At 31.2% G+C, this 27,890-nt stretch overlaps 1 protein-coding gene across 1 annotated transcript in view; it reads left to right on the top strand.

Annotated features, from left to right (window-relative positions):
* The first annotated feature begins 7,683 nt into the window (after positions 1-7,683).
* Positions 7,684-27,890, top strand: part of LOC139502987 (uncharacterized) — a 46,933-nt gene continuing 26,726 nt past the window's right edge. The window contains exons 1-3 of the mRNA XM_071292658.1: positions 7,684-7,752; positions 13,186-13,362; positions 14,688-14,767. Coding sequence (XP_071148759.1) covers positions 7,689-7,752; positions 13,186-13,362; positions 14,688-14,767 — 321 coding nt within the window. The 5' untranslated portion in view covers positions 7,684-7,688. The remainder of the gene's footprint in view (positions 7,753-13,185; positions 13,363-14,687; positions 14,768-27,890) is intronic.

The following is a 27,890-nucleotide window of genomic DNA, read 5'->3' on the forward strand; positions in this document are numbered from 1 at the left end:
AATTTTCTGACTCTAACCAACAGTATTTAAAGATCAATTTTCTTCTAAACATTCTCAATGGATTTTTAGACTCTTTAAATCATTTGAAAGCTGAAATAGTATTCTTTCTTTATATATAGATCTTAATTTATTTTGGTTTTATTAATCTCACAATATAGCTCATTATGTGCCAAAAATGTCTTTCAACTTGGATAAAAATGGCACATTTAGGTCATATGGAATAAAATTTGTTTTCATCCCTTTAATCAACCATACACAAACGAAAAAAATGTGTGTTGGATTTTTGATATCTGCCTCCATTAAGACGGAATTTTTATTTAATTGCTGGGTGCTAAACCTCATTTCACCTTTCATCTTTGGAGACCTACACATTCATTTTGAAACAAAACATTCTAAAACTGGGACATAGTATTGTATTAACTTGTGGTCAGGGATAAACAGCTGGACACAGATGATTGACATATTAGCCCCTCCTAAATGTCTATATATTTAGATTAATTACCATGTGCTTTTATTTACATAAGTTCATTATCAATTTATTCCCTGTGTTATATGATAATGACTTTGTACATTTTACAAACTGTGCAGGGTTTGGTTTATTCTTGTAATCTTCAAAATTATGTTTTAAAAAAATCATAAAAAGATCAGGGTTAGACTGTAGTGCTACCTTGTGATAAAATCAGTCTTAAGATATAACCGATTGTATCGTATACAACACGAAGGATTTTCTTATAGTAGCCAATAGTGACCAGTGTCAAGCTATCTAGTAATTCATATCCCGCAGTTCTCTTTATAATAAGCAACCCTGCAACTCGTCATTCTGCAATTGCGTTTGGAAAACTACTAGAGCGGCAATTTCATTTTTTTTGTTGTTGCTTTTTTTGTTCGAAAACGCGATATGAGCGTCACTGATGAGTCTTATGTAGACAAAGAACACAAGGCAATTGGGAGAACCCCATGATCTCTCAATCTTTCTAATATAATGCAGAAATTTATTTAATAGGTAGATACAAATGTGACTAAAAGGAATTTAGGTAGACTTTCTGTCTTCACTAGCTTATCTCATAGAAAATCAGAGATTGTTTTGTGCCATGTACCATCCCGTTGTAGTACTATCCAATAGCTATTTATTAGAGCAGAGATTTTTTATGATAGCCGTTATGTACTACCGAAAAAATGGGTCGGAAATTAAAGTGGGTACCCAATGCGTATTTTACCCTCCCTTTGTATACTATCCTGTTGATATTTATCAGAGCAGTATATAATCCCTAGCCATAATGATCTACTCAGACAATGGTTGGAAAGATGACCCTAGTGTTTTTATGTTGTTTTTTTTTTTATCGAATTTGGCTCTATGTCCCGTGTTTCTAATGGTATTTTGAGCCTTTACGAAAGCTTACCCTAAAAATACTTTACCATCCCGTTGTAGTAATAGCTGTTTAGTAAAGAAGAGTCTATAATCCCTAGCCATTAAAAACTACCGTGACAATTTGTTGGGAAGGTGTAACCCGAGTACGAATTTTATACATAAAAACATGTTCCGTCTACATAAAAGTCATCAGTTGCGTTAGACTGTTTGTCATAGTATGTTAACTTTTTAAACGGCAGTACGATACTTATAAATTTACCGGTTGGAAAATAGCACGTCACAATGTGCATTCTAACTGTTTAGTTATATTTGTTTGACTCTTTTTGTTTTCTAATTAACAATCACAGAATCTAGAATATAATTGATAACTTTCTTATCATACAATCCTCATTAATGTCAAAATTATTTAAAGTGTTAATTTATTTTATTTTCTTTTTAACTGGAAGTACATTTTTACATCCATATATTTTTCCGTGGTTGTTGCATATGTTATTTACATATTTCTATTGATATTTTGTTCATTTGGTTATTCAATAAATTGTGCGCCTACATGTACTTCTTGTCTAGCCATTACAATCAAAGCGTTATTGCATCATTTTCCCTTATACACAGATACTTGTGTGCTTTCAATCTTTAAAGTATATATTGGCGAAAGTGAAGGAAATTGATAGTATTTGCTAAGTTTGTATAAACAACTTTTGGGTCAGTTTTTATTGTAAGTATTGTTATTTTTGTCGCAATAAATGCGTATTTAGATATCTTTTTAGTGTAATACTTTACATCGTTGGTTAAGTACATCATTAGTTGTTGACCCTTTCATTGTTAAAATTTATAGGTTTTTTTAAACGATGGTGTATTTCTATAAGAGAAGCAATATTAAACATTCGAAGAGTCAACTAACAGTTATGGTATCTTTTCGAAGAGATTGTAGCCGGGAAATACCCTATCGTTTGAAAAACTATAAATTTTAACAATTATATGCAACAACGACTAACGATGTACTTAACCAAACATGTAAAGTCATTAAACAAAATTCATGTTTTTCCACGATTGCATAACAACGGAATATTTGAAACATGTTTTGAAATTAACATAACTTAAACTTACGCATCAAAACGTTAAGCTAGCAATAAACCGATATGAAATACGATAATTTTACAGTTACTGTAGCTTATCTTTAAACTATAAAGTTAAGTGTTCTCCTTCTACTGGTTTATATTACTTCTCTTTTTATTACACGGATCGAAAGTATAAAAAAGACAGGTGATTTATTTGACCAAAAACGCTTGTGCCATGTTCGGATATAGTTAACCGTTATTTATATTTAATGAAATGTACCTTTTTGGGTACCTTTGATTGTAGATGTTATATAGTTACACTTATAATTTCGTATTTTTTCAGTCATAGAACGTTTTGATCTTATTATCCCGTATACACATTTTTCTTTAAAAGAAAACTATATTTACTCTTAAAATTTGGATTTGTCTGTGTCGTTGGGTTGCTGTCTCCTTTTATTCAAAACCAAAGAATTGAATTCAGTTGTTGATTTTGATTTGAGTGTAAAGACCTGCACTGGGTTAATAAGTTCGGGGTACAATAAGTAAACAAAAGAGGTTCTTCATGGCATGGGATCGTCACCAACATATCTAATACTATTTTGCTCTGATTAACAATAGAAAATGCACGAACAGAGTCTTATCCATTCCAGCAATTGCAGGCTCATACCATATACCTAATAGTCTGAACCTAATAGAAAGGTTTCAAACAAGATTTTTTTCTGACAAACGTTTTTCCATACTTTCCGTTTTTGACCCAATCCATATGGCTTCAGTTTTGTTTCTGCTAATTTATCAAACTTCTTTTAACATTGATTTAGGGACTTTTTGTCATCATTCTAGTGATGAATCGTCAGCATATTGACTCAACAAAATTTCTGAGTCATTAATTGTTACACCAGCAACATCAGGGTCATTTTTAATAGCTGCACTGAGTAATTCCAACACGAAACTAAATACATACGGAGAGAAAGGATTCCCTTGACGAACCCATCTTTTCAATGAAAAAAAGTCTAAAATATATCAGTTGTTTAACACTGCACTAGAGGCTTCACAATAGCAAGCCCTTATCCAACTAATAAATGTATCGTAAAAGCCATAAAACTGCAAAGCCTCTAGTATAAAAGACCATTTGACCGTGTCGATCGAATAATTGTTAAAAGTTCAGAAATGTCGTCTTCTTCCATCTTATCCATCAGATCATAAATAAATGTAGTACATTCGACTATATACTTTTTTTTGTGTTTGACTCGGGGTGTCAGGATTGCTCAAAGAAAGACCTCTCTACAATCGGTCTTTCATTTAATCAATTTCGATACCCCTCGATGTGTTCTGCGACAAGAAAAACCATGCATTATCTATAACCGAAACACTCAAACAAATTAACCCGTGGTTATCGAATTTAAAATCTGTGAACTCAGATTATCAATCGGTGATCTCGGATGATTATCTGTGTTCATGAATTGCCAATATGTTCTCATGAATTGACAATTTGGTAATCCTGAACTGATTCATGTAAAACTTTTAATCAAGACATATCGGGGCCTTTTATAGCTGACTATGCGGTATGGGCTTTGGTAATTGTTGAAGGCCGTACGGTGACCTATATTTGTTAATGTCTGTGTCATTTTGGTCTCTTGTGGACAGTTGTCTCATTGGCAATCATACGACATCTCATTTTTTATATTAAACAAAAAAAATTGTAGAATTAGTTTACATTGTTTCCCGCAGCTACAATCGTGTACCTTATAACGGGCTTTCATGTATGTAAATACACTAATCTTTCGTTCCCCCTCCCCCCACTCTATTGCCATAATTCAAAATAACATGTGTCTGCATTTCCAATTCAAATGGTTTTTATCCTCTCGCTTACAAAATTGAAGGGAATCTTGTAACGATACCGTCTGTCCCTCCGTTTGTCCACTTCGTTCGTAGCACATTTGTTAACACTTTATATCCAATCGTTCTAGGATTTTGTCAAATTTGGTAACACGTAGTCCTCATGCATTACTAGAATCCTATATTTTTTAGGTCAAAAGTCAGGGTTACTGTTAGACTTGTTATTTATTTGATATCCTTGCCAACACTCTAGACTCGATTTTGACTTAACTTGGAATATACTTTACCCTTATGAATATCTGGAACCCATTTTCAAGTTCAGCGGTAAAAAGTCAATCAACCACAAATTGGTACACCATGTAAGAGACATCGACGGAAAACGTCGAGCCAAAATTGAAATGTAAAAATGTAAATAAAAAAACATCAGAGTGTCATGCATGTGTATGTCGAACACGCAGTGAGGCGTTTAAAGATAAACAAGTTCGTTTGAAACTTTTTGGAACTTACTCAAATTGTTGAAATTTGTGCCAGACTTGTCGAGAGACAAACTGAGATAATTTCGTATTTAACCAATATAACTGAATTCTAATGTGAATAAGCACGTGACCACAAAATTTCAAAATTTGCCTAAGACATAAGACATAAGACATAAGAAATTTCATTTCACTAAAGCCCCTACATTGGGTATGTTAGTACAACATGTTGTTACCTTTTTAAAAAACAATAAAAGTGTGAACATATTTACATTAGAACAACATGGTAAACAAAGGTGCAATAAGAGTATATAACTTATACTGATATTTGACAGGAAGTACAAATTATGGTAACATGATTAAGCAAATGTATTAAATAATAGGTTTTAATAACACTTTTGCAAAATTTTGCTATTCCTGTAAGTGTAAATAAATATGATGTATTCATCAGTTCTTTAAATTTTAAAAAAAAGTTGGGCTATTACATATATTTAAAGGTAAAAATTTACCTCTTACATTGTTGAAAAAGGTATATTTGAATAAGTAATGAAACTCATCACCAAGTTCATTAGCATTACAAAGATTACAATGTCTTTCAGTACTGTCAACATTACAAATCTGCTCGTTTTAAGGGGCAATTTATTACTAAGGCAACGGAATTAACATAAATACATTTTAAGATCAGATGGTTACACCGATATATATTTCTCAAAACAAAAATCAGAATTCTATATTCGGTATTTAAGACATTTTGCAGAATTCATAACTTTATTTATACTCCAGTTTAACATAAATGTATCACTCAAACATTTCCTGACATTCTTACTAATATTATCAGATTAAGCAATTATTTTACATCAAATTAAAACCCCATTCATATAAAGTTTTTTTAATTTCTAATTTCTAATAACCATTTTGGGTGGTTGATACCCTCTGTACTAAGCTGATACAATCTACCCAATTCTCCACAAATCATACAATGAGCAGTTCTTTTTAAACCTTCACAATTGTTTTACATAATTGCACATGTTAGTTTTTTTTTATAATATTACAATTTTCAAAAAAAACCATACTTCTGCACCATATAACAAAATAGGTATAATCATTGTATCAAATAGCTCTAATTGCATATCAATTAGTAAATTCAACTTCCTAGTATAGACATGACTTTTCTTGCTTGCTGTACAAGATGTGCTTTGGCGTCATTGAAATTACAATTTCATGAAAATACAATACAAAGGTACTGAAAATTTGTTACACTATTTAGGCTTTCACCACTATATTTAAAGTTCATATTATCAGTGTTAAGTCTACACTTTGAAAACATAACAACTTTTGTCTTAGATTTGTTTACTTGCATTTTCCAGGTTTGACAATATAAATACATGGCATTTAATGAGACTTGTAACTCTGCTGTAGATTCGGCTAAAATTACAGTATCATCTGCATACAATAACAAATATAAACGAAAATATACAGCGACTTCATCAGTATCAAGAAGATGTGATGCATTACTTATATCATCTAGACCATTATTTGAATGTGACATAAATTCGACCAAATCATTTAAAAAATGGCAAACATTACAGGAGACATATTTTCTCCTTGGCGTACACCAACATTGAAAAACAAGTTTGAACAAGAATTGTCTTGTCTCACACAAAACTTTGCGTTGTTATACATACTGTTGTATTTTAGAATAAATCATCGAGCATTTATCTTGTGTAAAATGGGAAGTTGTGTCTAGTTTCCAAAGTTGTTTTATTCTCATTCCTATTTTTAAATCGTTCCAGATAGTAAAACTATGTTTTTGTTTCCATTAGGAGATGTACATGTATAAGGCGAAACTGATAAAACTGTTGTTTCTTTATTTGTTGTAAGACTTTTGTGATTTTGAAAAACATGCCCCCCCCCTATATAATTATTTTCAATAAAAGTATCCCATGTAATTTATTTTAAAATTCACATTAAGCTATTAATGCTGGGTCTATAAAAATGATTGTTTTGTATACTATTAATAAAGTATTCCAGTGGTTATACAGGTATTAAAAACGATATAATATTTAAACTTTTGGGGATGACCTCCTCCTCATATTGTATTCATCTTCCGTCCAACACGTGCGCCAGCAGTAGTGTCGACTTTCTCTTCTATTAGAAACTAATATTCATGGTCAACATTTACCCGCAAATGATATTAAAACAAGCATGATACTCTCCATCCACGTCATCATTAGTAAAGTTAAATGTCCTTTAGTTCTTATCTGTAAAATTATTCTCTTTTGTAGATAGTTGCTGTGTAAAACTAACTCACAAGAACAATAAATCAATAATATAATGCAACGGAACAAAAGAACAGCCCTAAGAAATCAAACTTTTCAAAAAACGTTGAAATTCCCGCAACCAGAGGCGTCCTTCAGCTGGCCCCTAAACACATATGTATACTAGTTCAGTGATAATGAACGTCATACTAAACTCCAAATTAGACACAAGAAACTGAAATTAAAAAAATACAAGACTAACAAAGGCCAGAGGCTCCTGACTTGGGACACGCACAAAAATGCGGGGTTAAACAAGTTGATGAGATCTCAACCCTCCCCCTATACATCTAGCCAATGTAGAAAAGTAAATGCATAACAATACGCACATAAAAAAATCAGTCCAAGAGATGTATGAGTCTGGTGTCAGAAGTTGTAACAAAAGAAAATAAACAAAATGACAATAATAATTGCGTATACAAACGTGCTTTACTAGTTCTAAAATTTCATGACAATAAGTATATATTAATAGTGTGGTTTAGTTGTTAGTTGAGTTTATATCACATTGACGTATAATTTTATCAAGCACACGTGTGCCGTTACGAAAGGCATAGGGATAGTTGTTATATTTTCTTAATCATGTTGTATTCATAAGATTAGTTTTACACTTAAATTTTTCTGTTATATTTTCAGAATTATGTCAAGATTTTATTGTGTTGTCGCTGTTATCTTCACCATATGTCACGTGGTAAATGCAGGAAGTAAGAAGTTTGTCATATTTCTTTACTATAAATACACAAATATGAGTCTATATATATCTCATTCCCACAACTCATATCCCGTAAGAATTGGACTTAATGTAAATTATTATTCTGTATTCTCATTTTGGTACATCCGTTTTTATGTAGCACTTTAAGAGGTCAACTAAACGCGGGTGTGTCTTATATACACAGTTTCATGTTTTTATTTCTGATAAGGATTTTCTTCTCTTAATTATTGATTTTTGTTATAAGACTTATTTAATTTATGGCAGGATTGTTTCAAAGTAAAAATCGTCAAGATGAGAGTGGCACCACCATGAATTAAAATGGTCTGACACCCTTTACGGAGTATAGATGACCACTAGTCATGATACAGTCCTTCCTTACTGTTTAACTATATCACATATTGATGGTGATTGACATTGATACACAGCAGAGGGTATTATATTACATAGTGAATGCCACTAGTGAAAGAGGAAAGGGTATTATATACATATCGGATGCCACTAGTGAAAGAGCAAAGGGTATTATATAACAAACTGGATGTAATTTTTGAAACTGCAAATAGTATAATATTACATACTGAATGACACAAAATGAAACAGCAAAGGGTATAATATTACATAAGCCATTTCCACTTATTTTTATGAAAAAGTAATAAGAAACAATATAATTTAGGAAAAAGGGTACATTAACTTATCAATTGAGACAGTGAATTAGCTGCAATACACAGAAGGTACCCAAATATCCCCAATATATTTAAAATCTTTGTGAATAATGCTTTAATATTATACCGGAAGTCATATTTTAAAACTGGAAGTTGCAATTTTAAAAAAATCCTTATTTCAGAAAAAGATCTATTTATATATATATATATATCCCGTATATTTTTTAAATCAGTATGAAGAAACTTATGCGAGAAGCCAAAAGTAACTTTGAGTAAACCAAAGTAGCTTCTCGTCAATCATTAAGAAAATGATGCGTAAAGATCTTCAATTGTCTGTGGACAGTCATATCATATTTTTTTCTTCATTCAATTTGTTTTTCTTCTTAGGTGCATAGTGGTTTGGAAGATGTCTTTTAGATTTTTTGCATATGGTTTCAAATAGTTATTGCACTGTTAAACCGAGCACTTATCTTAGGATAAAACTCATGGTCCCCTCCAATAGTGGAGACTAAGTGTCAATTGATTTTAAGACCTAGCTTAATAACCTCAAAATTAGGTCAAAGGTGACATTCTAGATATCAACTTTTACTATAAATTTAAATTTATATTTGAAAAACAAGTCTTGTGATCTTTTACATTCGGTGAGTAGACAAATGACATTGAACATGTAAAACAAAGGACATATTTTAAAACCGAAAGAGGCCATTTTTCCCTATTTCAAGCGATAGTACACAAAACTATATAAATTTTTAATATCAGGGAAAAGTATGCATTAGGTTGCAATTTATTTGACCTTGATAAAAGGAACCGAAAGTGAGCTTATGTAATCCGGAAGTATAGATTTGTTTGCACGTCTTTAATGTTGAAGTAAAAAAAAACATATAGTTTTGGAAAAGTAATAAGCGAGTATTTTTGGCAAGTTAATACTATTCAAACAGAAAGTTATAGAAACCACATATTTTTTTAAATCAGTATACAACTCTCTATAAGTTGACACTGAAAGTGAAACGTTTAACAAGATTTTACAATTTTTCATAATTTTATTAAAAATAAAAATTTTAATTAAAAAAAACCCGAAAAAGTAGAAACACCTATTGTTTTTTTTTCTCTGAAATTTATAATTTTTCTTCCGCCAAAACATTTTTCCTCCGCTGTTTGTCTTTTTTGCAAGCTGTCGTTTAGTTATTTGGTATATGACATCGAACAGTTAATACGCTTTTGAAACAAATACCACTTACTTGAATACTTTTCATGTAAGAGTTATCTCTTTGAACACTGTTTTTTCTAAGACTTTGAAAAGAAACCAACAGATGTATTGTACCAAATTGCCTCTGATATCCGTAGGATGTTTTGATTTTTTTACCAAAGCGGTATAGAGATTTTAAGTTAGAGTTAATTCAATTGATGCATTTGATATAAGTGATATGCATTTGTAACTAAAAGAAACGTATTTGGGAAGGGGGAGCGTTGTCTTTTGACTTATGGTTCTTGGTCCAAAAAAATTAAGAACAAAAATCAAAGATTCAGGTCATATTCAAAATTTTAAATATTGGCTTTTTTCACTTCTTTTCAAAAACCGTAAATGATATCGACCATATGATTTTGTCGTTAGTTGCGACATGTCGTAACACATACACTTTAGTTGAAAGAGATGTCGACATTGGAAAGGTGTTTTGATTGGAGGTCTTTGACTTATGACTTTGGAATTGAGGTCAAAATCATAGGTAAACTTAACGTTCTAAATTCATTGAAGTTGTATGCAGAATAAAACTGTGGAAATGACCTTGCGTTAACCAGAAGTAGGTTGTTTTTGTACTTGTAAAAAGTATATAAAACCATACATTTTTTGGATTATTGTCAAGTAACCTATCATATAATACCAGAAATATTTTTTTTTCAAACCCGGGAGAACACATTATGTTTCTTATTTAAAGTAAGCCATCATATGGCACGGGACATGATATTTGTATTCAAATTATAATATTAATCGGATCAAAATATATCGTATCTAGTGGAGAGACCTTCAGTTGTTCTCTGAAAAATTGATTAATAATTCTTAGTATTATTATTATTTTTATCATTATTATTATATAGAGTTATTGCATAAATATTGGGGAATATTGTCCCGAGTAGAATTTTATATTGCACGAGCTTGCGAGCGATATATATATTCTACGAGGGACAATAATCACCAATATTCATGCAATAACCCTTTAATTGTATAGAAATATAATATTTGAAAGTAAAAATTGGTTTAAACTAAGATTATGTCGTTGATGACGCCATGAATTTTGAAGATTTATTGCACAAGTACACTGTTTATTATTATTAACCAACTAAGTACATTATTGCCAAAAATGACTGTTTATTAAAAATTACATATTTTCTGTATTGGCCCTATTTTCTGTAATGGCTCTGTTTTTTTTTCTGTATTGGCAATGTTTTTTCTGTAATGGCCCTGTTTTTCTGTAATGGCCCTGGTTTCTTTTCTGTATTGGCTCTGTTTTTCTGTAATGGGCCTGTATTAATGCCCAGTTTGTCTGTATTAAGCCCAGTAAAGGTTTTTAATTAAGTTAATAAAATTAAGTTGTTAAGAGTATAATACCTTTATTTATTAACCAACTAAGTGCGTTATTGCCAAAAGTGACTGTTTATTAAAAATTACAAATTTTCTGTAATGGCCCTTTTATTTTTCTGTAATGGCCCTGTTTTTTTCTGTAATGGCCCTGTTTTTCTGTAATGGCCCTTTTATTTTTCTGTAATGGCCCTGTTTTTCTGTAATGGCCCTGTATGAATGCCCAGTTTGTCTGTATTAAGCCCTGTTAGGGTTTTTAATAAAGTTAATAAAACTAAGTTGTAAAGAGTATAATACCTTTTTGAATCATATAAAGGGATCACTGTTCATCCTGTTTTTTAACACATATCTCTTTCAACTTAATATCTTGGATATTTGGTATATTTAAAGCTTTATAATGGTGAAGTACAAATTATTTTGTTTAAACTAAACTGTCATTAAAAGAGTAAGACAGTACATCAAGTTAGCACCAACACATACACTTTAGTTCAGTTGGTTAATAAATGTATTAAGAAATGGGTGTTTTTATAATGGCCCTGTTATATGTCCTCGGTCAGTAATAATGGCCTCGGATGTCTGTAATAGCCCTCGGCGTTGCCTCGGGCCATTACAGACTTCCGCAACCATTAATACAGACCTTGAAAATATAACAGGGCCATTATAAAAACACCCATTCATTAATACTTTATTATTAACCAGTTAGTATAATTATAAGCTTAACTGTCCTATCATTATAATAGGTGTCAATACATTATTTTACCCAAAATAGTCACCCCGGTCCAATATGACTTTTATCCGGTCCATTATGACTCATATCCGGTCCATTATTGATTTGTTGCCAGTCCTTTATGAGCACGTGCAATAATGTTGAAAAACCAAAAAAAAATGGCTGACATCAGTGTCCGCTTCGATTTCAATTTTATGTTTTGAAAAGATCTGTGCAACTTTTCTGTGGAATTACCTACAAGTCCAGGACTGCGTAACTTCTTTTAGCAACATTTTGCGTGCTATATTTAGAACCGGAACTCTATAGACGCAGACGACAGTACAGTATGGCAGGCCTTGTTCCTGCAAAAATATCGGACAGATACGCCAAGAATGGCGAAGACATGCTTGATGTTTTGTCTCATGACATAATGAGGTACGAAATGCTTGCAGAGAAGGAGACGTTCACACTATAATTTTCCGTCTATGAAACAACAAGACCAGGCATCAAATATCATATTAAATGTTGTCATTCCTCCATGTTCCAGCAATCAGAATGAAACGGCACCTGAGAATTCAGATAAGGATACCAGTGACTGTCCTGAATATGATATTCACATTGTTTCCTCTCAAGAAAAAACTCTTGATATTCATTATGACAAGGAAAATGATTCAGAGCTATCTATGTTTGAAAAACCATCTCAGGCTTCTAGCATTGTTAACAATAGTAAAAGTAACATGATTGCCAATAGAAAAGACTGCAGTAATCCATTCAGTATTCTAACTGGCGCTGTTATTAATGGTGGAGTCATAAATCTAAACATATTTTCTGGGAAGAGGAAACGGGATGACTTTTCCAGCTCTCAAGAGTCTTAATAATTATCAGACAAGTTCCTAATTCAATCTGTATTTGTTGTCCTTGTTGAAAAATTTTGTTATCAGTAAATAATTAAGAAAATATACAATTCCATTTTTATTGCCTCAGAACTGGTTAATAAAAGTATTAAGAAATGGGTAATTTAATAATGGACTGGTTATATATCCTCGGTCCGTAATAACGGCCCGCGGATTACTGTAATGGCCCTCGGCGTTGCCTCGGGCCATTACAGCAATCCTTGGGCCGTTATTACAGACCTTGGATATATAACCAGTCCATTATAAAATTACCCATTTATTAATACTATATTATTATTATTATTATTATTATTATTATTATTATTATTATTATTATTATTATTATTATTATTATTATTATTATTATTATTATTATTATTATTATTATTATTATTATTATTATTATTATTATCATGATTATAATTATTATTATTATTATTATTAATATTACAATTAACTATATTATTTGTATTATTATAATCATTATAATTATTACATTGGGTCTTTTGTAGACGAAACGCGCGTCTTCGTATATACAAAATTTAATCCTGGTATCTATGATGTGTTTATTTCTTACGCTTACAATTGTCAGTTCAATCAGTTCAATGTGAAGATCTTCAACCTCAACCAAATGGAATGGTTTCTGTGAATGGTAGAGACATTGGGGATGTTGCAAACTTTTCATGTAAAAGCCGATATACTTTACTGGAAAGTCAATCTCTAAGATGTACAGACTCCGGGTGGGATGGTGATATTCCGATATGTGATGGTACGTTAAACATTTAGTTAATGTTCATTCAAAGGGTTAGCTGATTTTTGTTTTATCATCTGAATGCATATGATTTAATATCGTGAACAACTATTCTCACATTTTTTCTTATCTTAATTGTGAGATTTACAGGATTATGGGACTTTAAGGGAAACAAAAGAGTGGTCAAAATCTTTTTACGTTTTAAACTATTTTTTCATTTTATTTAAAATTGTATAAACTTTCACAAGCGGATGTATGCTGATAAACTTTATATAAAGGTTGGTAGGGAGTCTTAATCAAAATTGAATATTTTGATAACTTGTCAAAATGAAGTTTCTTTAATGCTTTTTTGCAAAAATATTGAAAAGTATGGGTCACCGGACTTTTTTCCACGCTACAGGTTGTGCAAAATTATCAGATTTTGTATAGGTTATGCATGGAACATCTTATTTTGTGTGCTAAAAAGAAAACTGTCTATCAGAACTTTTAGATAAAATGTGAGAAGATTGCTCTTATAACATGCTTTCAGATAAGAAAAGAAAAAAATGGGATCACCGATCTTGTTTTCTTGCTACAAATTAAAATAGGTAAATTCATTACACTTTCTATTATAAAAATTACTTTATCTGAGTTATCTCTCCTTATTTGTCAAAGTTGAAAAAAATCAAACCAAACACAAACGAGGTGTTTGAGAAATTACAGCTATAATTATGATAAAACACACAATTTTCTATATTGGTATCAAAAGTCGTTTACATAAATTACATACAACTCTCAAAATTTCCACATTTCATCAAATATCTAGACCAAAGTTATCTGCTTCTTCAAAAAATCCAAGATTGAGGAGGATACCCAAGCCAATTTAAGCGTGTCATAGGCTATTTTGTTGTTCTTTGTTCAAATATTTTTTTTGGATCTATTATGGGGAAAAAAAATACACTTCAAAGTTGACTGCTGTATCCAAAGTATTTTACATTCTAGCTTTTTGTGTGTTTATTTTGCTCACATATTGTTTTCAATTTAATGTAAATAGGTGTTCTTGTAATACAGTGCGAGGCTAAGTAAAAAAATAATCTACCATTTTCTGCATAACGAAATGTATGTATCAAACCAGGAATGTGACAGTTGCGTTCCCTTTGTTGGATTTTGCCATTTGAAAATGGAATTTCCGTTTTTAATCTTAGAAAAAGAAATTTAATAAGCTCATTATGATTAATCAACAAAACGAAAGAAGATCATACAAAAAAGCGAATTTCCTTTTGGTAAATTAAACGGGAACTAAAATGTGATACGATCATACGGATAAATGGTTAATGATCTTTTTATTAATTTATCTATTATAGGATGTCCAGCTACCCAATTTTCTTTTCATGACACAATATACACTTTAATTTGTGGTCGCGCATCTATGCAGAGTGCATTGGTAAGTATTACAATATGAAATTTGGCATGCTTAACATATTAAAAGCGTGTTGAAATCAATCAAAACTAAAAGAATTAAGACAGCTATACTTTAGTAATTAGCTGATAAAACATTAAAACTTATGAAAGAATATGAGATATCTACCTGTTTGGATTTCATAAGTTTTTTCTAATACATTTTGGTTGAAAGTTGTTGTAATGCTTTCTAATTGTAACTGTATCACCTTATTACGTGTCTTTCATTAGTGTCAAGAGCTAATTGCACAAAAACGATGACGTCAAACAGATATGACTGCATACCAATGACTGCTTGTCGTCTGCTGTACCACCAGCTCGGAAGCCATAATAAGTTCACTTTTTTTTACAAAAAATCATTTGAAATTCGAGGATAAACGTTCAATTATAGACTACCTAAATGTATCTGTATTTGGCAAATTTTTCGGATTTTAATGGTTCTCATCGGTCTTCAACTTCATACTTAACTTTTATCTTGTTTTCCTTGTTTTTATATGAGCGTCAAATCTTTTGTAAACAAAACAAAACATCCTGCGTAAAATTCGGTCCTGGAATCTATAATAATTTTACTGTTGTGCAATGTATATACCAACACTGTTTGGTGTAATTTTTATACTTATAAAAATATTTGTGTTAACCAATGTATCTTATCACTCTGAGATCCAGTGGGTCACAACTTGTGACACTTGAAGAAGGCTATTTGTTGAGCCGAAATATTTGTCAACACGATTTAATAACAACATTTTCGTATAATAACATCTTATATAATTACGGTTGTGCAAATTTTTAGACTGATATATATATAGTATATATATACAACTCGTCTAAACATCAACCCAACAATGGTTTGCTTTCGCAAATTTTTTGTTCTTCCCTCGCCGGGATTCGAACCCATGCTACTGAGATATCTTGACACCAAATCGCATGCACTGTAGCCGTCCCGCTAGACCACATGACCTCCTGGGCTTCATACAGAAAAAGTAATGGTACCGTGTGGAAGTAAATGCCATCCTTAGCGTAAATCTAAGAATTCGATTCGCGATAAAAACTAACTGTGGCATCTATATTTGATTTTTGTATAACCATTGTTTTTTTTTCTTTCGATAAAGTTTATTAATATTTGAAAAAAATACCTATATATGTATATGGTCCAAATACTCATATGGTCCGGCCTGTAAATAAGCAAACTAGTATAGGTGTAATACCACCAAATCATGGTACGTCACATCCGGTTGTATACAAAAGTAGGTCTAAAACATATTCCCTTGAATTTGAAAGTTGTTGAAAATTAATCCTGCATTACAATGCACTTAAATTTTTCTGGGTCATAAACATGTATGTTGGATGTCTGAAAGCATCATTCTTTTTTTATTTGATGGTCTTATAAAATATTTCAGATAGTTAAGGTTACATAGTTATCAAAGCCGGTAACCAGTAAATAACAATGTAAAAATTGGGTTGTTTACTTCCGGTGATGGTTACTTCCTTATATGCAATGAAATGTTGTGTGAAATTTTCACTGTAGCACTTAAAACGATTTAACTTTATTCATGCAAAGTATTTCTTTGGTTGAAATAAAGGTAAATACTGTACAATTGTTTTTGAAATGCCAATTTAACAAAGACTAATAGGGGAAAATCTATTATTATTATTATTATATTGATATTTTGGGAGGCGACTTTCCGGATATGGAACTTGCGCCCTATTTACACTTATCGTGATTGTTTTTTGGAAGAACAAAAAAAAAAATCAAAATAATCTTAGTGTTTCGTGTTTTGTTTACTACACGTGAGTTCTTAAGTTGTGAGGTTTTTTTTCCCAGAGTCTTTAATGTGTTGTGGTTTTACTTTTGTAAAATAAAAGTGTTTATTTTGTCGTTCTTGCTTTTGTTTCGTTGCATTGCTAATTACATAGATGAATGCTTTGATGTGTAAGGTAGTAGTAGCTAATAAATATACACAAGTGTATAAATGAATCTTAATGTCCATCGCTGAAGATAGAGATTAGATACTGCTTCCCGATAGCCCGGTGGCAATTATTTAATGAAAAATTGCCAAACATTATGTATGCGCCAGAAAAAAAGACTGTCGCATACTTTTGTAACCTACATTGGGATAATTAAAAGAAACAAAAATATTATATATGAAATTCCCACAGATACCAAGAGACCAGTTTGAGTCATGGTCCCTTTGTTCAGTGAGGATGGTTGTGGTCTGTGTATTGACCCCGACTGTCCTCACTGACCATGAGACCCCCAAATAATCAATCTAGTAATCAAATTTTGTATCCTATTATTTACACCGTGACTTCGGGAACTACTAATACCATACGTTTTGGACCAAGAGATTGGCAGTATTATTTTAACTTATCTTGCTGCATTTTATTTTTTAAAATCTAAATTAAGTTTAACAAACATTTTATCCATTAACAAGTTTTCTTGTTTTTTTTTGTGGGGACAGATTTCAATGAGTTCTTCCTAATGTAGGTAGACCCCTTTTATTTTATGTAATAAAAATAAAATCAAGTTATTGTACAAGTATTATAAAAGTAATACGTTTATAGTATCATTCTATTCGTGCTTTTTACGTATGTATCAATTGGTAAAAAATTATATCCAGTTATATTGAATATATTGAAAATTCTGTATTTGTAATTTTCTTAAACTGTCAAATAAAATAGATCGTTCTGCGTTATATAATTTGCAGTGTAGTAAGAAATGTTCTACTGTTTCTTCAACACGACACGGGAAAAATCAATGGTGGTATTACACCTATATATACTCATACGGTCCGACCATACGCGTGCGGTCGCACCATACGCGTATGGTCGGATTATATGAGTATACGCATATGGTCATGACCATACGCGTATGGTCAAAATACTAATATGGTCCGGAACATTTACATATGACTTCCGGATATATTATGATTATTGATTAACATATGTATTTGCCCATTCTTTATTTGCTATGTTCCGGACTATATGAGTACTTGGACTATACCCGTATGGTCATGACCGTATGGGTATATACTCATATGGTCGCGGTAATTAATAAATTTGTAGTTAATATACTTTAACTCTTCATAAGGTATGACCCTTCTATTTGTCACGATATTAAAAAGACGATACCAAAGGTCATTTTATTATATGATAATAATAAAAAGAGTAACTAAATAATAATAAGCAGTTTCACACATTTGATTTTACACATTTTATACCTTATTATCGTTTTTTTTCATTACGCTTAAATGGCAACAAGCCGACCTTTGAAGATATTTTCGGAATTTTTTTAAAAGAACCGTTATGGAATTCATCACTGCTTGAAGCTGCTAAGAAGGGTAACTTTCACTAAAAAGCAAAAAAGTGTAACTACGGAGAATCATGCATAATCAAGACGAGTTAATGCAGACAAATAATGGGACGACGAATAGTACTGTGAAGAAATAATTTCACCCTACGCATTAATACAAGAATGCGAGTAGTGATGAAAACATACGTGTCAAAATACTCATTTGTTCTGGAACATAGATATATATATATATATATTTATGCATTATATTTTTGTCAAAAATTAAGATAAATTATAATTTTATTTTTCACAAATGTAGATGTTTCTTGTAAAAAGATGTTTCTTCGTGGAAATCTTTCACTGAATCTAATTTACCACAAATCCAATTTCCATAAATTTGCAGACAAAGTTAACCTTACATTCTTCTCCTACATTGTGTCAGAAATTATTACAACACTGATAAAACAGTTCGTGATAGAGTTCAGACCACAATAACCTCCGACAACAAAAAACTCTATTCTCTATTCATCCATCACGCTTTGAGCCGAATATTTTGAACCAAGGATGCAAAAAAAAGGTAAACTTTGCCTGATGGAGTAAAAACCTTACTTTCTTTATAATGTTAAAATTTATGGTCAATTAACATAATTAAAGTTGATTTCAGAATCAATACGTCGCTTTCGTCGGAATGATTCCTAAGTTTTCATTTTTTTATATTTGTACGATCCTTAATTCATTCCAATCTAAAACAACAATTTATTGCTAAGGTCTTTAAGACGAATGCTCGATTAACAAGTTTTTTTTACTACGTATAACATGTATAAATGTTAAATGAACGTTAAAATTTCTCAATTGATTGATTGGATTTTTTTTTCTGAATTAATATTGTTGGACAGTTCAATGATAAAATTTAGTTCTGGTGATAAAATGTATACTCTATCTAGGAACATATATATATTGACATACTGTTCCCAGCTCTATCAGATTCTAGATTACTCTCAATGTCGGATAACTAATGCTGCTGTATATGTTATAAAATTAAGAAAAAAATGATGCAAGCTACAGTGTATACTGTATTGCAGTTTTTACATGGATAGGCATTATATTCGTGATAATTTTTGCCAGAGCGATAGTGAGGGTTAAAATAACACGAATATAGTGCTTACCCATCTTAAAACTACAATAAAGTATAGTTTGCATCAATTATTCTGATTATGTCAATTAAGGTAATTTCTATGTCCGATCTGCATAGGTGTAGAGCGTTTGTGTAGGCTCTTCCATGAACCTTTTTTTTTGTTCGTAAACAAGCAAACGACTTGAAACGTCATTTTTCAGAGGGGGAGTTTTGAACAGCCAGCATGAACGGTTGTCGTATCTAAGTCAAATATGTTTATTTAGAATTGCAACACATTACACATGTGGACAGGATCTTCTTACCCTTCCGGAGCACTAGAGATCACCCCTCGTTTTTGGTGGGGTTCGTGTTGTTTATTCTTTACTTTTCGTTGTGTCATGTGTACTATTGTTTGTCTGTTTGGCTTTTTCATTTTTAGCCATGGCGTTGTCAGTTTGTTTTTTCGATTTATGAGTTTGACTGTCCCTTTGGTATTTTTCGTCCCTCTTTTACAGTCATGATAAATAAATTAGTTACTGCATGTGCATCATTTAAGAGTATGGAAGTGTTTTAAGTTAATAAAATATATTAAATGCTGGCCAATTTGATTAAATTCATTATCCTGCAGTAGTCAATATACGCATGTGCAAACAATTTTTATTGGATTAAGAGCATGGATTCATTCACACAGCGAAAGAAGCACGTCATATTAGAAGTAATGCTCAACTTCGAATTCTCAGTACTATCACCTCCTATCGCAAACTAGATAAGATCAAATATAACTAATTTCATCTTATCTACTGCTTGTTATCCCATATATCTAAATTATTACAAACAAATTGAAATTATTTATATTTTTCCTTTTTGGTTTCAATCAGATATTAATCAAAATTGATAAATGTGGTCACTTGTGTAGTGCAGTGACATATTCAAAAGGGACACATAATTCAAAGATTAGAATAAACATATTTCTTATTGAAAAGATAATAATGGCAAAAAAAAATTATACAGAACAAAGAATTAAAGACTCCCCCCCCCCTCTCGTTGCCCCAAATCCACCAGACCCTTACTGTGACGGATAGTTTTGTTTAATACATTTAACTGTTTTTGTCTTCAAATAGAGTATGTAAGTGTTGCCGTTAATATATATAATGGACAATATATACCATGTCCACTCAGCCGTCGTAGTAATTTAATTTCAATGAAAGAAAGTGTTTGATAGCATCCCTCCCTGTGCAATATGTTATTAAACTCGTTAGGCATCTATTAAAAAAGTGTCATATCTTGATTATTGAAAAGGAGCTGCTATGCCTTACTTGCATTGATATTGATATAAAAAACATCATCATAATTCGCCATCCGTAATAATTTATTTATAATGTTTAATTGGCATGCCATACTCGGTAAAAGTGCGGACGTGAGAGAAAGCACTCTACCTGGTTTACGATACACTTACGATGATACACAGGACGTAACTTGCAATCAACTTAGTGGTTCTTTTGTGAAACACACTAACATGATCGTAGAACCACACGTAAACAGATCGTTAACTGATACGATGGTCGTAAGTTAAGAAGGCTTTGTGAAAAGGTAGCCAGACCCCTAAGGATTATTTCAAACCCAAGGTCCCTTATCAAATCACAAAAATCAAAATCAGATTCATCAAAAGAGTAGAAAAAACCTGTGATATCCCCGAGTACGGACATTCCAATATGTATTGTTGCTTAACATTCGTAGTTTAGTATTTATGTGATTTCACTTTTTATAGCTAACTAAACCTTTCACTTGTATGACAGCCATAGAAACAGAAAACAGAAACAAAGAGGAAAGACAATAATACCATAGATTACAATAATTACTGCCAAATTATTCAAGATCAGTATGTTAAACTACCGAGCTAGATCACAAGGATTTTACTAATAACATGGACTAAACGGTAAAGGTTAAAAACGAACAAAGACAAACATGACAAATAATTACTTTGTTCAATTAGTTATAACCAATTAGGGAAGTTTGCCGTGCAATTTCCCCACGGCAATGTCAGTTTTTGTCTTATGTGTTTTAAAGTTTGTAATGACATCTGTCGCCTCTTCATTTTTAAGCAAAGTGCACGTATGTTCGAATATTTTTTTTTTCTATCTCGTTTTCATATATTTCACATTATATAGAAATTTTGCAAGTCAATTACTTTTAATAGACTGGTGGATAGGTCTCCAAGACAATAACACTGAAGGCACGTTTGATTGGGTTTCTGGTCAACCTTTGACATACACTGACTGGTATCAAGGAACACCGATTCAACCAGATAATAAGAATAAAGCTGGAGCTGGACCTGCTAATTGTGCTGCATTAGTTTTTTCTTACCAATATCAATGGGGTGATGAAAACTGTGATTCCATAAAGCAAATAATTTGTAAATCTGGGCAAGTATTCAATACAGCCTTTAATTTATTCTATTTTACTATTTATTTTATCTAAATATTATTGGTTACATAGTGTGCTAGTGACCTAATCCGGTATATAAGGGGTCAGTAAATTTCATATGGGGTGAGAGCGAAGCCCGAATCCCCATTTGAAATTTACTAACTCCATATAGACCGTTTTATGTCACTAGCACACTATATAACGAATTTATCTTATCGACTATCTTAACGGGTGAAATTTAGACTAGTGACCTATCAAAATAAGCAAGTCTTCAAGCATTAAGAAACTATTCCATTTATCCTTCAAAAACAGATGTCAACAATAACAACTTGTTAGGTTAAAATGTGTTTAATGAATTTATTTCAATCGTAATCATCAATTTCTTCGTCTGTTGAAATCTTTAAGATTCTTTCTCAGTACCCGTTTTGTTTTTATAAAGGGACGTAACACCACTACTAACCGTGAAATAAGCCCCGCCTCCCTTCTAATCTGATCTGGAAAATAAAGGGACGTAAAACCACTACTGACCGTATATGAAATAAGCCCCGCCTCCCTAATTATATAGTATGAAATATACAAGGTTTCCAAATTTTTGTTGTTTAAAATTTTTCATCTTAATCTTAATTATGAAACATATACTATCAAAGATCATAAAAATTCAGAATAAATCTAAAATAGGAAATTATTTTATGCAAACAAAATCATGATAATCATATGGGTAAATCAACCAAAGAAAACTGACGTGTCAGCATGGGGACCGCTTGAACATTTTATGTGAGGTTAAGAAACTTATAAATATAAGGCATTGGTCAAATGGTGTAAATTTTCACTTTTTTTTTAAATGTCCTGTACCAATTCAGGAATATGGCAGTTGTTATCAAATATTTCCGTTTCTTTGTACGTTTCATTGACGTTTGTTTTTGTAGGACTTATGTGTTTCTATTTTTCCGTTGTTTTATGACTTTTGAACATCGGTTACTTCTGTTGCCTTTTTCATGTTTTTTACATTTTTAAACATGCATTTTATTCAGGGTGTGTTCTCAATTAATACATGTTTTGTTAAAATCCAAGCGCTACGACATGTACTCTGGTAAGCATTGGTTGTCAACCAATAATGTTAAAAATCATTTCGTGAAAGCAAATAAACTCATCATAGATACCAGGACTAAATTTAGTACATACGCCAGACGCGCGTTTCGTCTACAAAAGACTCATCAGTGACGCTCGAATCCCAAAAAGTTAAAAAAGGCCAACTAAAGTACGTTGAAAAGCATTGACAACCAAAATTCCTAAAAGTTTTGCCAAATACAGCTAAGGTAATCAAATGATACATTTTTCATTTTCCAACAATTGGAAATTTCAGAAATTGCTATTCTAAATTATTTTATGAACACTAAGTTTTAACACAATTTCGTTTAGAGGAAACAAATTGGTATGCATATATAATACATCAAATTTTATAAAAGTTCATTACTTTGCAGTTTGTAGTGAATAAGTTTCCATCTAAATATGTTCAGTCTATTATCATTGAGATATTAAAAAAAAAAGCGAAGGTATTTTTCAATTTTAAATTCAAATGTTTCTTTAATATTTTTTCTCACATAAGAAAACCATTTAATTTATCACTACTTTCTTTAAGTGTGAATATTTTATAGAGTTATTTTGTGCTCAACTTTAGTTTTAATTGAATCTTCAGTACGAAGAATTGTTTAGGTAAGATGATAGTTTCAGAGATATTACCCTGTTCATCAATTATATCATTTGTTTTAATAATGTCTATAAATGTCTAGTGAAAAGGGGGCATTTTTGTATATATAAATTACAGATATTTAACCAAATTTCTGAATGTTAGACAGTTCTCCTTTTTTATAGCAGTAATTGAAATTAGAGACTATACAAGATTTAAATTCATCCCAAATTGTTCTGTAAAATTCCACATTTACGCTGTTAGGCCGGGCGCTTTATTAAGTTTAAACATTCAGCTGTACATTCTTCATCTTTTATATAAGCTTTGGATTTTAAATATTTTGTCCACGAGCATCACTGAAGAGACATGTATTGTCGAAATGCGCATCTGGTGCAAGAAAATTGGTACCGTTAATTTTATCATCAACTGTTATTTCCCCTTCACTATCAAGTATTACATTCACAGTAATTTAATTTCTTATATTCCTCGAGAGGATTCAAATACTTTTTGTTGCTTCTATTTCAGAGACTTTGATGATTATTACTATGATTACTGAGAACAACTTATGTAAGCATTGTAAAAAAGGAAGACTATGAACATTGTTTTGTCAATTGCTCATATAATATGACTTTTAAAAAATAGAATGGCATTAATGTAATCTCTTGGTATTGAAAAAGACATTTCGACATGAGAAAAAGATCAGTAGATAAATCAAAAAAGTTTAAATACTCACCAAATATAATTACAAAAGTTAAATCCTGTGGATAGAAATAATATTTTTCCGACACACATTTAAGCTATAGCCGATAACGCACATGTTTTGGGAAACAACACTGTGCCCAATATTAATGGCAACACGGATCATAATGATAAAAAAGAGAGAAAGAAAAGAAAAAGAAAAAAGAATGTGTTTGTGTAATAGCAATAATTTATCAAATATATTTTGTGAAATGAAATATGTTATGAATACTAATATAATGAAGAAATAATATCTAACCAAATCAATAGTGCTTCTCTTAACTTTTATGTAAGCTAACATAAGGGATACTAATTTAAAAGCTGTAAACTTAGTAAATTGTTACACCAACATATTGTTGGAAAACAATCTTTTTTTTTCATACTACAGAAGATTCTTCTCAAATATGTTATCTTTCAACAAAAGTAAGCATAAACCGGTGACCTAGTTGTTAATGTCTGCGTCATTGTTGTTTCTTGTGGACATTGGCAATCATACCACGTCTTCTTTTTTTATATAACATTCCTTTGAAATTGTCAAATCTTTCAATCACGTTGCAATAACGTATAATTTTGAATTTTTTACGTTTACATACGACATTTCTCATAATTTATGACTATTTTTACCAAATATTACCCATATTTGCAAATTCAAGAGCTAAATGTAACAATGGTATAATATACACATCTATATATTATGCACTTTAATTGAACAAAATTTTATTTGCCTTTTTGCGTTTACAAAAGACAATTTAAAAAAAATGTATTTTTACAAAATTTATGCTATGAATATCGTGAAAAAATTTACTGCACATCTACATTTGTAAATATGATGCACAACAACTGTGCAAAGTTTTATTGGCCTCCTCTATATGTATACTTAGTCATTTTCCCCGTTGCAATTCTCAATAATTATTTCGTTTTTAGCTTTTCCCCTTATCAAAACTGTTGTCGAACAAACAACGAACAATTAGACAGTCAGACATAGTAGACACTGTAGAGTTTCCATATTTTTGATGCGGGGTCATTATTTAGAGATGATACATGTATTTATAAAATGAATTGATTGTTTTACCTTAACGTGGAATTTTTATAAATGTCCTTTATGAAAATGTATCTTTAAGATCTAAAATACTTTGGACCAATCTAATCATTTGTCTTGTGACTTTTTGTTTTAATAAAAACAATATTGCATACAACCAATAAACTCCATTTTATAATCTTTATAAAAAAAGTATGTAGGATATACAACATTGTATACTAAGTTTTTGACTACACAAATAGGTGTCATCACTTCAACAATCCAGAAATAATTAATGTTCACGTGTAACTTAATGACTATCATTTTATTGTTTTATTTAGTTTCAACTTGATATCCCCCTACGTATCCTTCAAATGTGTTTACTATTATATTGATTTAAAGAATTTTAGGTTAAACATTAAAATATTTTTTTTGTAATAAATTGTATTTTAGGTGCGAACTCGCATACACTTGATAAATGTGTAGTTATTTATATATCTTTTGTATTATTATGGATTATGAATGATACGTCTTTTCAGTTACGATTGTTTTGTCTTTTTGTAGATAACTTTATCACAGACTAACGTTGATGCCACGCTGAAAGATTTTGAAATATTTTAATGTAATTTATGTAATTTACAATAAAAAAAATAGCAAATTGTATTTCATTTAAGTCTACCGAATATATACAAAATTAATACATCAATAAGTCAGACTGAGCAACTCACAAACACAAACACAGTTAACTAGATGAAATAAAATTGTTAAGAAAAATAAATCTACACATAAGGCTGCTTTTACACCAAACTTTGCTTACTGTTTAAATTGAGAATGGAAATGGGAATGTGTCAAAGAGAAAAAAAAACCGCCGAAATAGCAGAAAACAAGAAAACGGAGAGATCACCAATGGGACTTTAATACAGCAAGAAAATCCCCACCTGAAGGTGAATATAAGTTTACTTGTATTGTACGTCTTATTAAACTCCGATTATATATAAACCGGTGCTTTATACATAAATGAAATGAAACGAAAAATCATGGAGTCTGATGTAAGAATATGTAACAAACAAAACTAAACAAAATGACAATAATACATACATTAACAAATGACTACTAGCAGTTGCTGACATGCCAGCTCCAAACCTCAATTTAACTAATTGAAAGATTATGTCTTCATCATATAAATAACAAGCACAATCCCTCCCGTTTGGGGTTAAGTATCAAACTATCATAAAAGAGGAACATAGCCCGTATCATGCCAACAACTGGATTTAGAATAAATGTGTGTATGTACGAGGCAAAGCCACTATGAATGAATCAAAAGCAAAGACAAAATAGGCCATCTTTAATTACTTATGGCAGTGTCGTAATTTTATCCCGGCTAAGTATTTTCTAGGATTTTGATTGCTTAACGCAGGTAGTTACAAAACCAATAGCCCCGGGTATGGTTATCAATTTTCCCCGGGATGTCACGCGCGTTTTTACGAGGTGAGCGTCCAAATTGCAAATGGAAAAGCCATTTGCTTTTCACAGGGAGAATGAAATTCTTGACAATTCAAGAGATAAAACATTGCTCTCATCAAAAGAAAAAGCAAACATTAAAAGGCCTGGTAATTAATTACGATAATATCTATCTGTTAAAAATGAAGACACACACTCTTAACAGTATATATAAAAAGATGTGGTATGATTATTAATGAGACAACTGTCCACAAGAGACCAAGATGATATAGAAATTAACAACCACAGGTAACCAGACGACCTACAACAATGAGCAACTCATACTGCATAGTCAGCTATAAAAGGCCCCGAAATGACAATGTTACCGAATTCAAACGAGAAAACTAACGGCCTTAGTTATATAAAAAAAATCGAACGATTGGTTAAATAATGCTCTGAAATATTGTGGCCTGTAAACCTAATGGAGAAATGTATACAGTCAATTCGCTTGATTAATTCTCTTAGCAGGTATCTCAAGGTTGAAATCTCGTTCTGGAATTATTTCGAAAACATGTGATATAAGGGAAAATTATCAATGAATTTTCAAAATGTTATAATCAAACGTCATTCTCGGAAAAAAATGGCTAATTACAATCAGTAGTTTTTGAGTTATAAATTTTTGAAATATAATTACCAATCAAGTCTTTTGAGCCAACAAAATGGAAAGGGCTACATGTAATGATTTAATCAGAGACATGTACATCTTATATCACTTTTTTCTTTTCAAATTTCTCAAATAACAAATTTACAAAATTGTCAGCACGGTAAATTTGATACAAAAAAAAACTGTAAGATATGACAAACCTTTATCATTTTAACACATACCTTTAGTTAAGTTAAATTTTATCAGATTGGTCCACTTAAGGTAACACGATACCGAATGGCATATCTCCCGATTTCCAAACTTTTTGGCACACGTGTTCTTTGAATCGAGTTACATAGGAATATGTAATAAAATATGGGGGTTACCATTTTTGTTTTCTTGGTATTTTCGTAGGAAAACGTCAACTTTGGCGACAAATTTCCATAGGTATATAGGGGAAATGCCTATTTTTCGGCTTACCTTTCTAGATTCTCCAATGGATGGCTATGTTCTTATATACGAAGAACAACAAAAACTAACATAATATCCAGGATTGCAAGCTGAATCCATACACGTATAGAAACTCATATGTCACCATCCTTGTTTTTTTTTTTTAGATAAATGGCTTTACAGTTGATTGATACCCTTAGAATTTGACAGAAAACGTGTGACGTTATTTAATACAGAATGTAACGTTATTCCTACTCAGAGATATGGAAAACAAAATATGTGCCGGGATCTGAATAGTGTTTATTT

Source organism: Mytilus edulis, chromosome 14 (genome assembly GCF_963676685.1).
Source record: "Mytilus edulis chromosome 14, xbMytEdul2.2, whole genome shotgun sequence".
Classification (NCBI taxonomy): domain Eukaryota; kingdom Metazoa; phylum Mollusca; class Bivalvia; order Mytilida; family Mytilidae; genus Mytilus; species Mytilus edulis.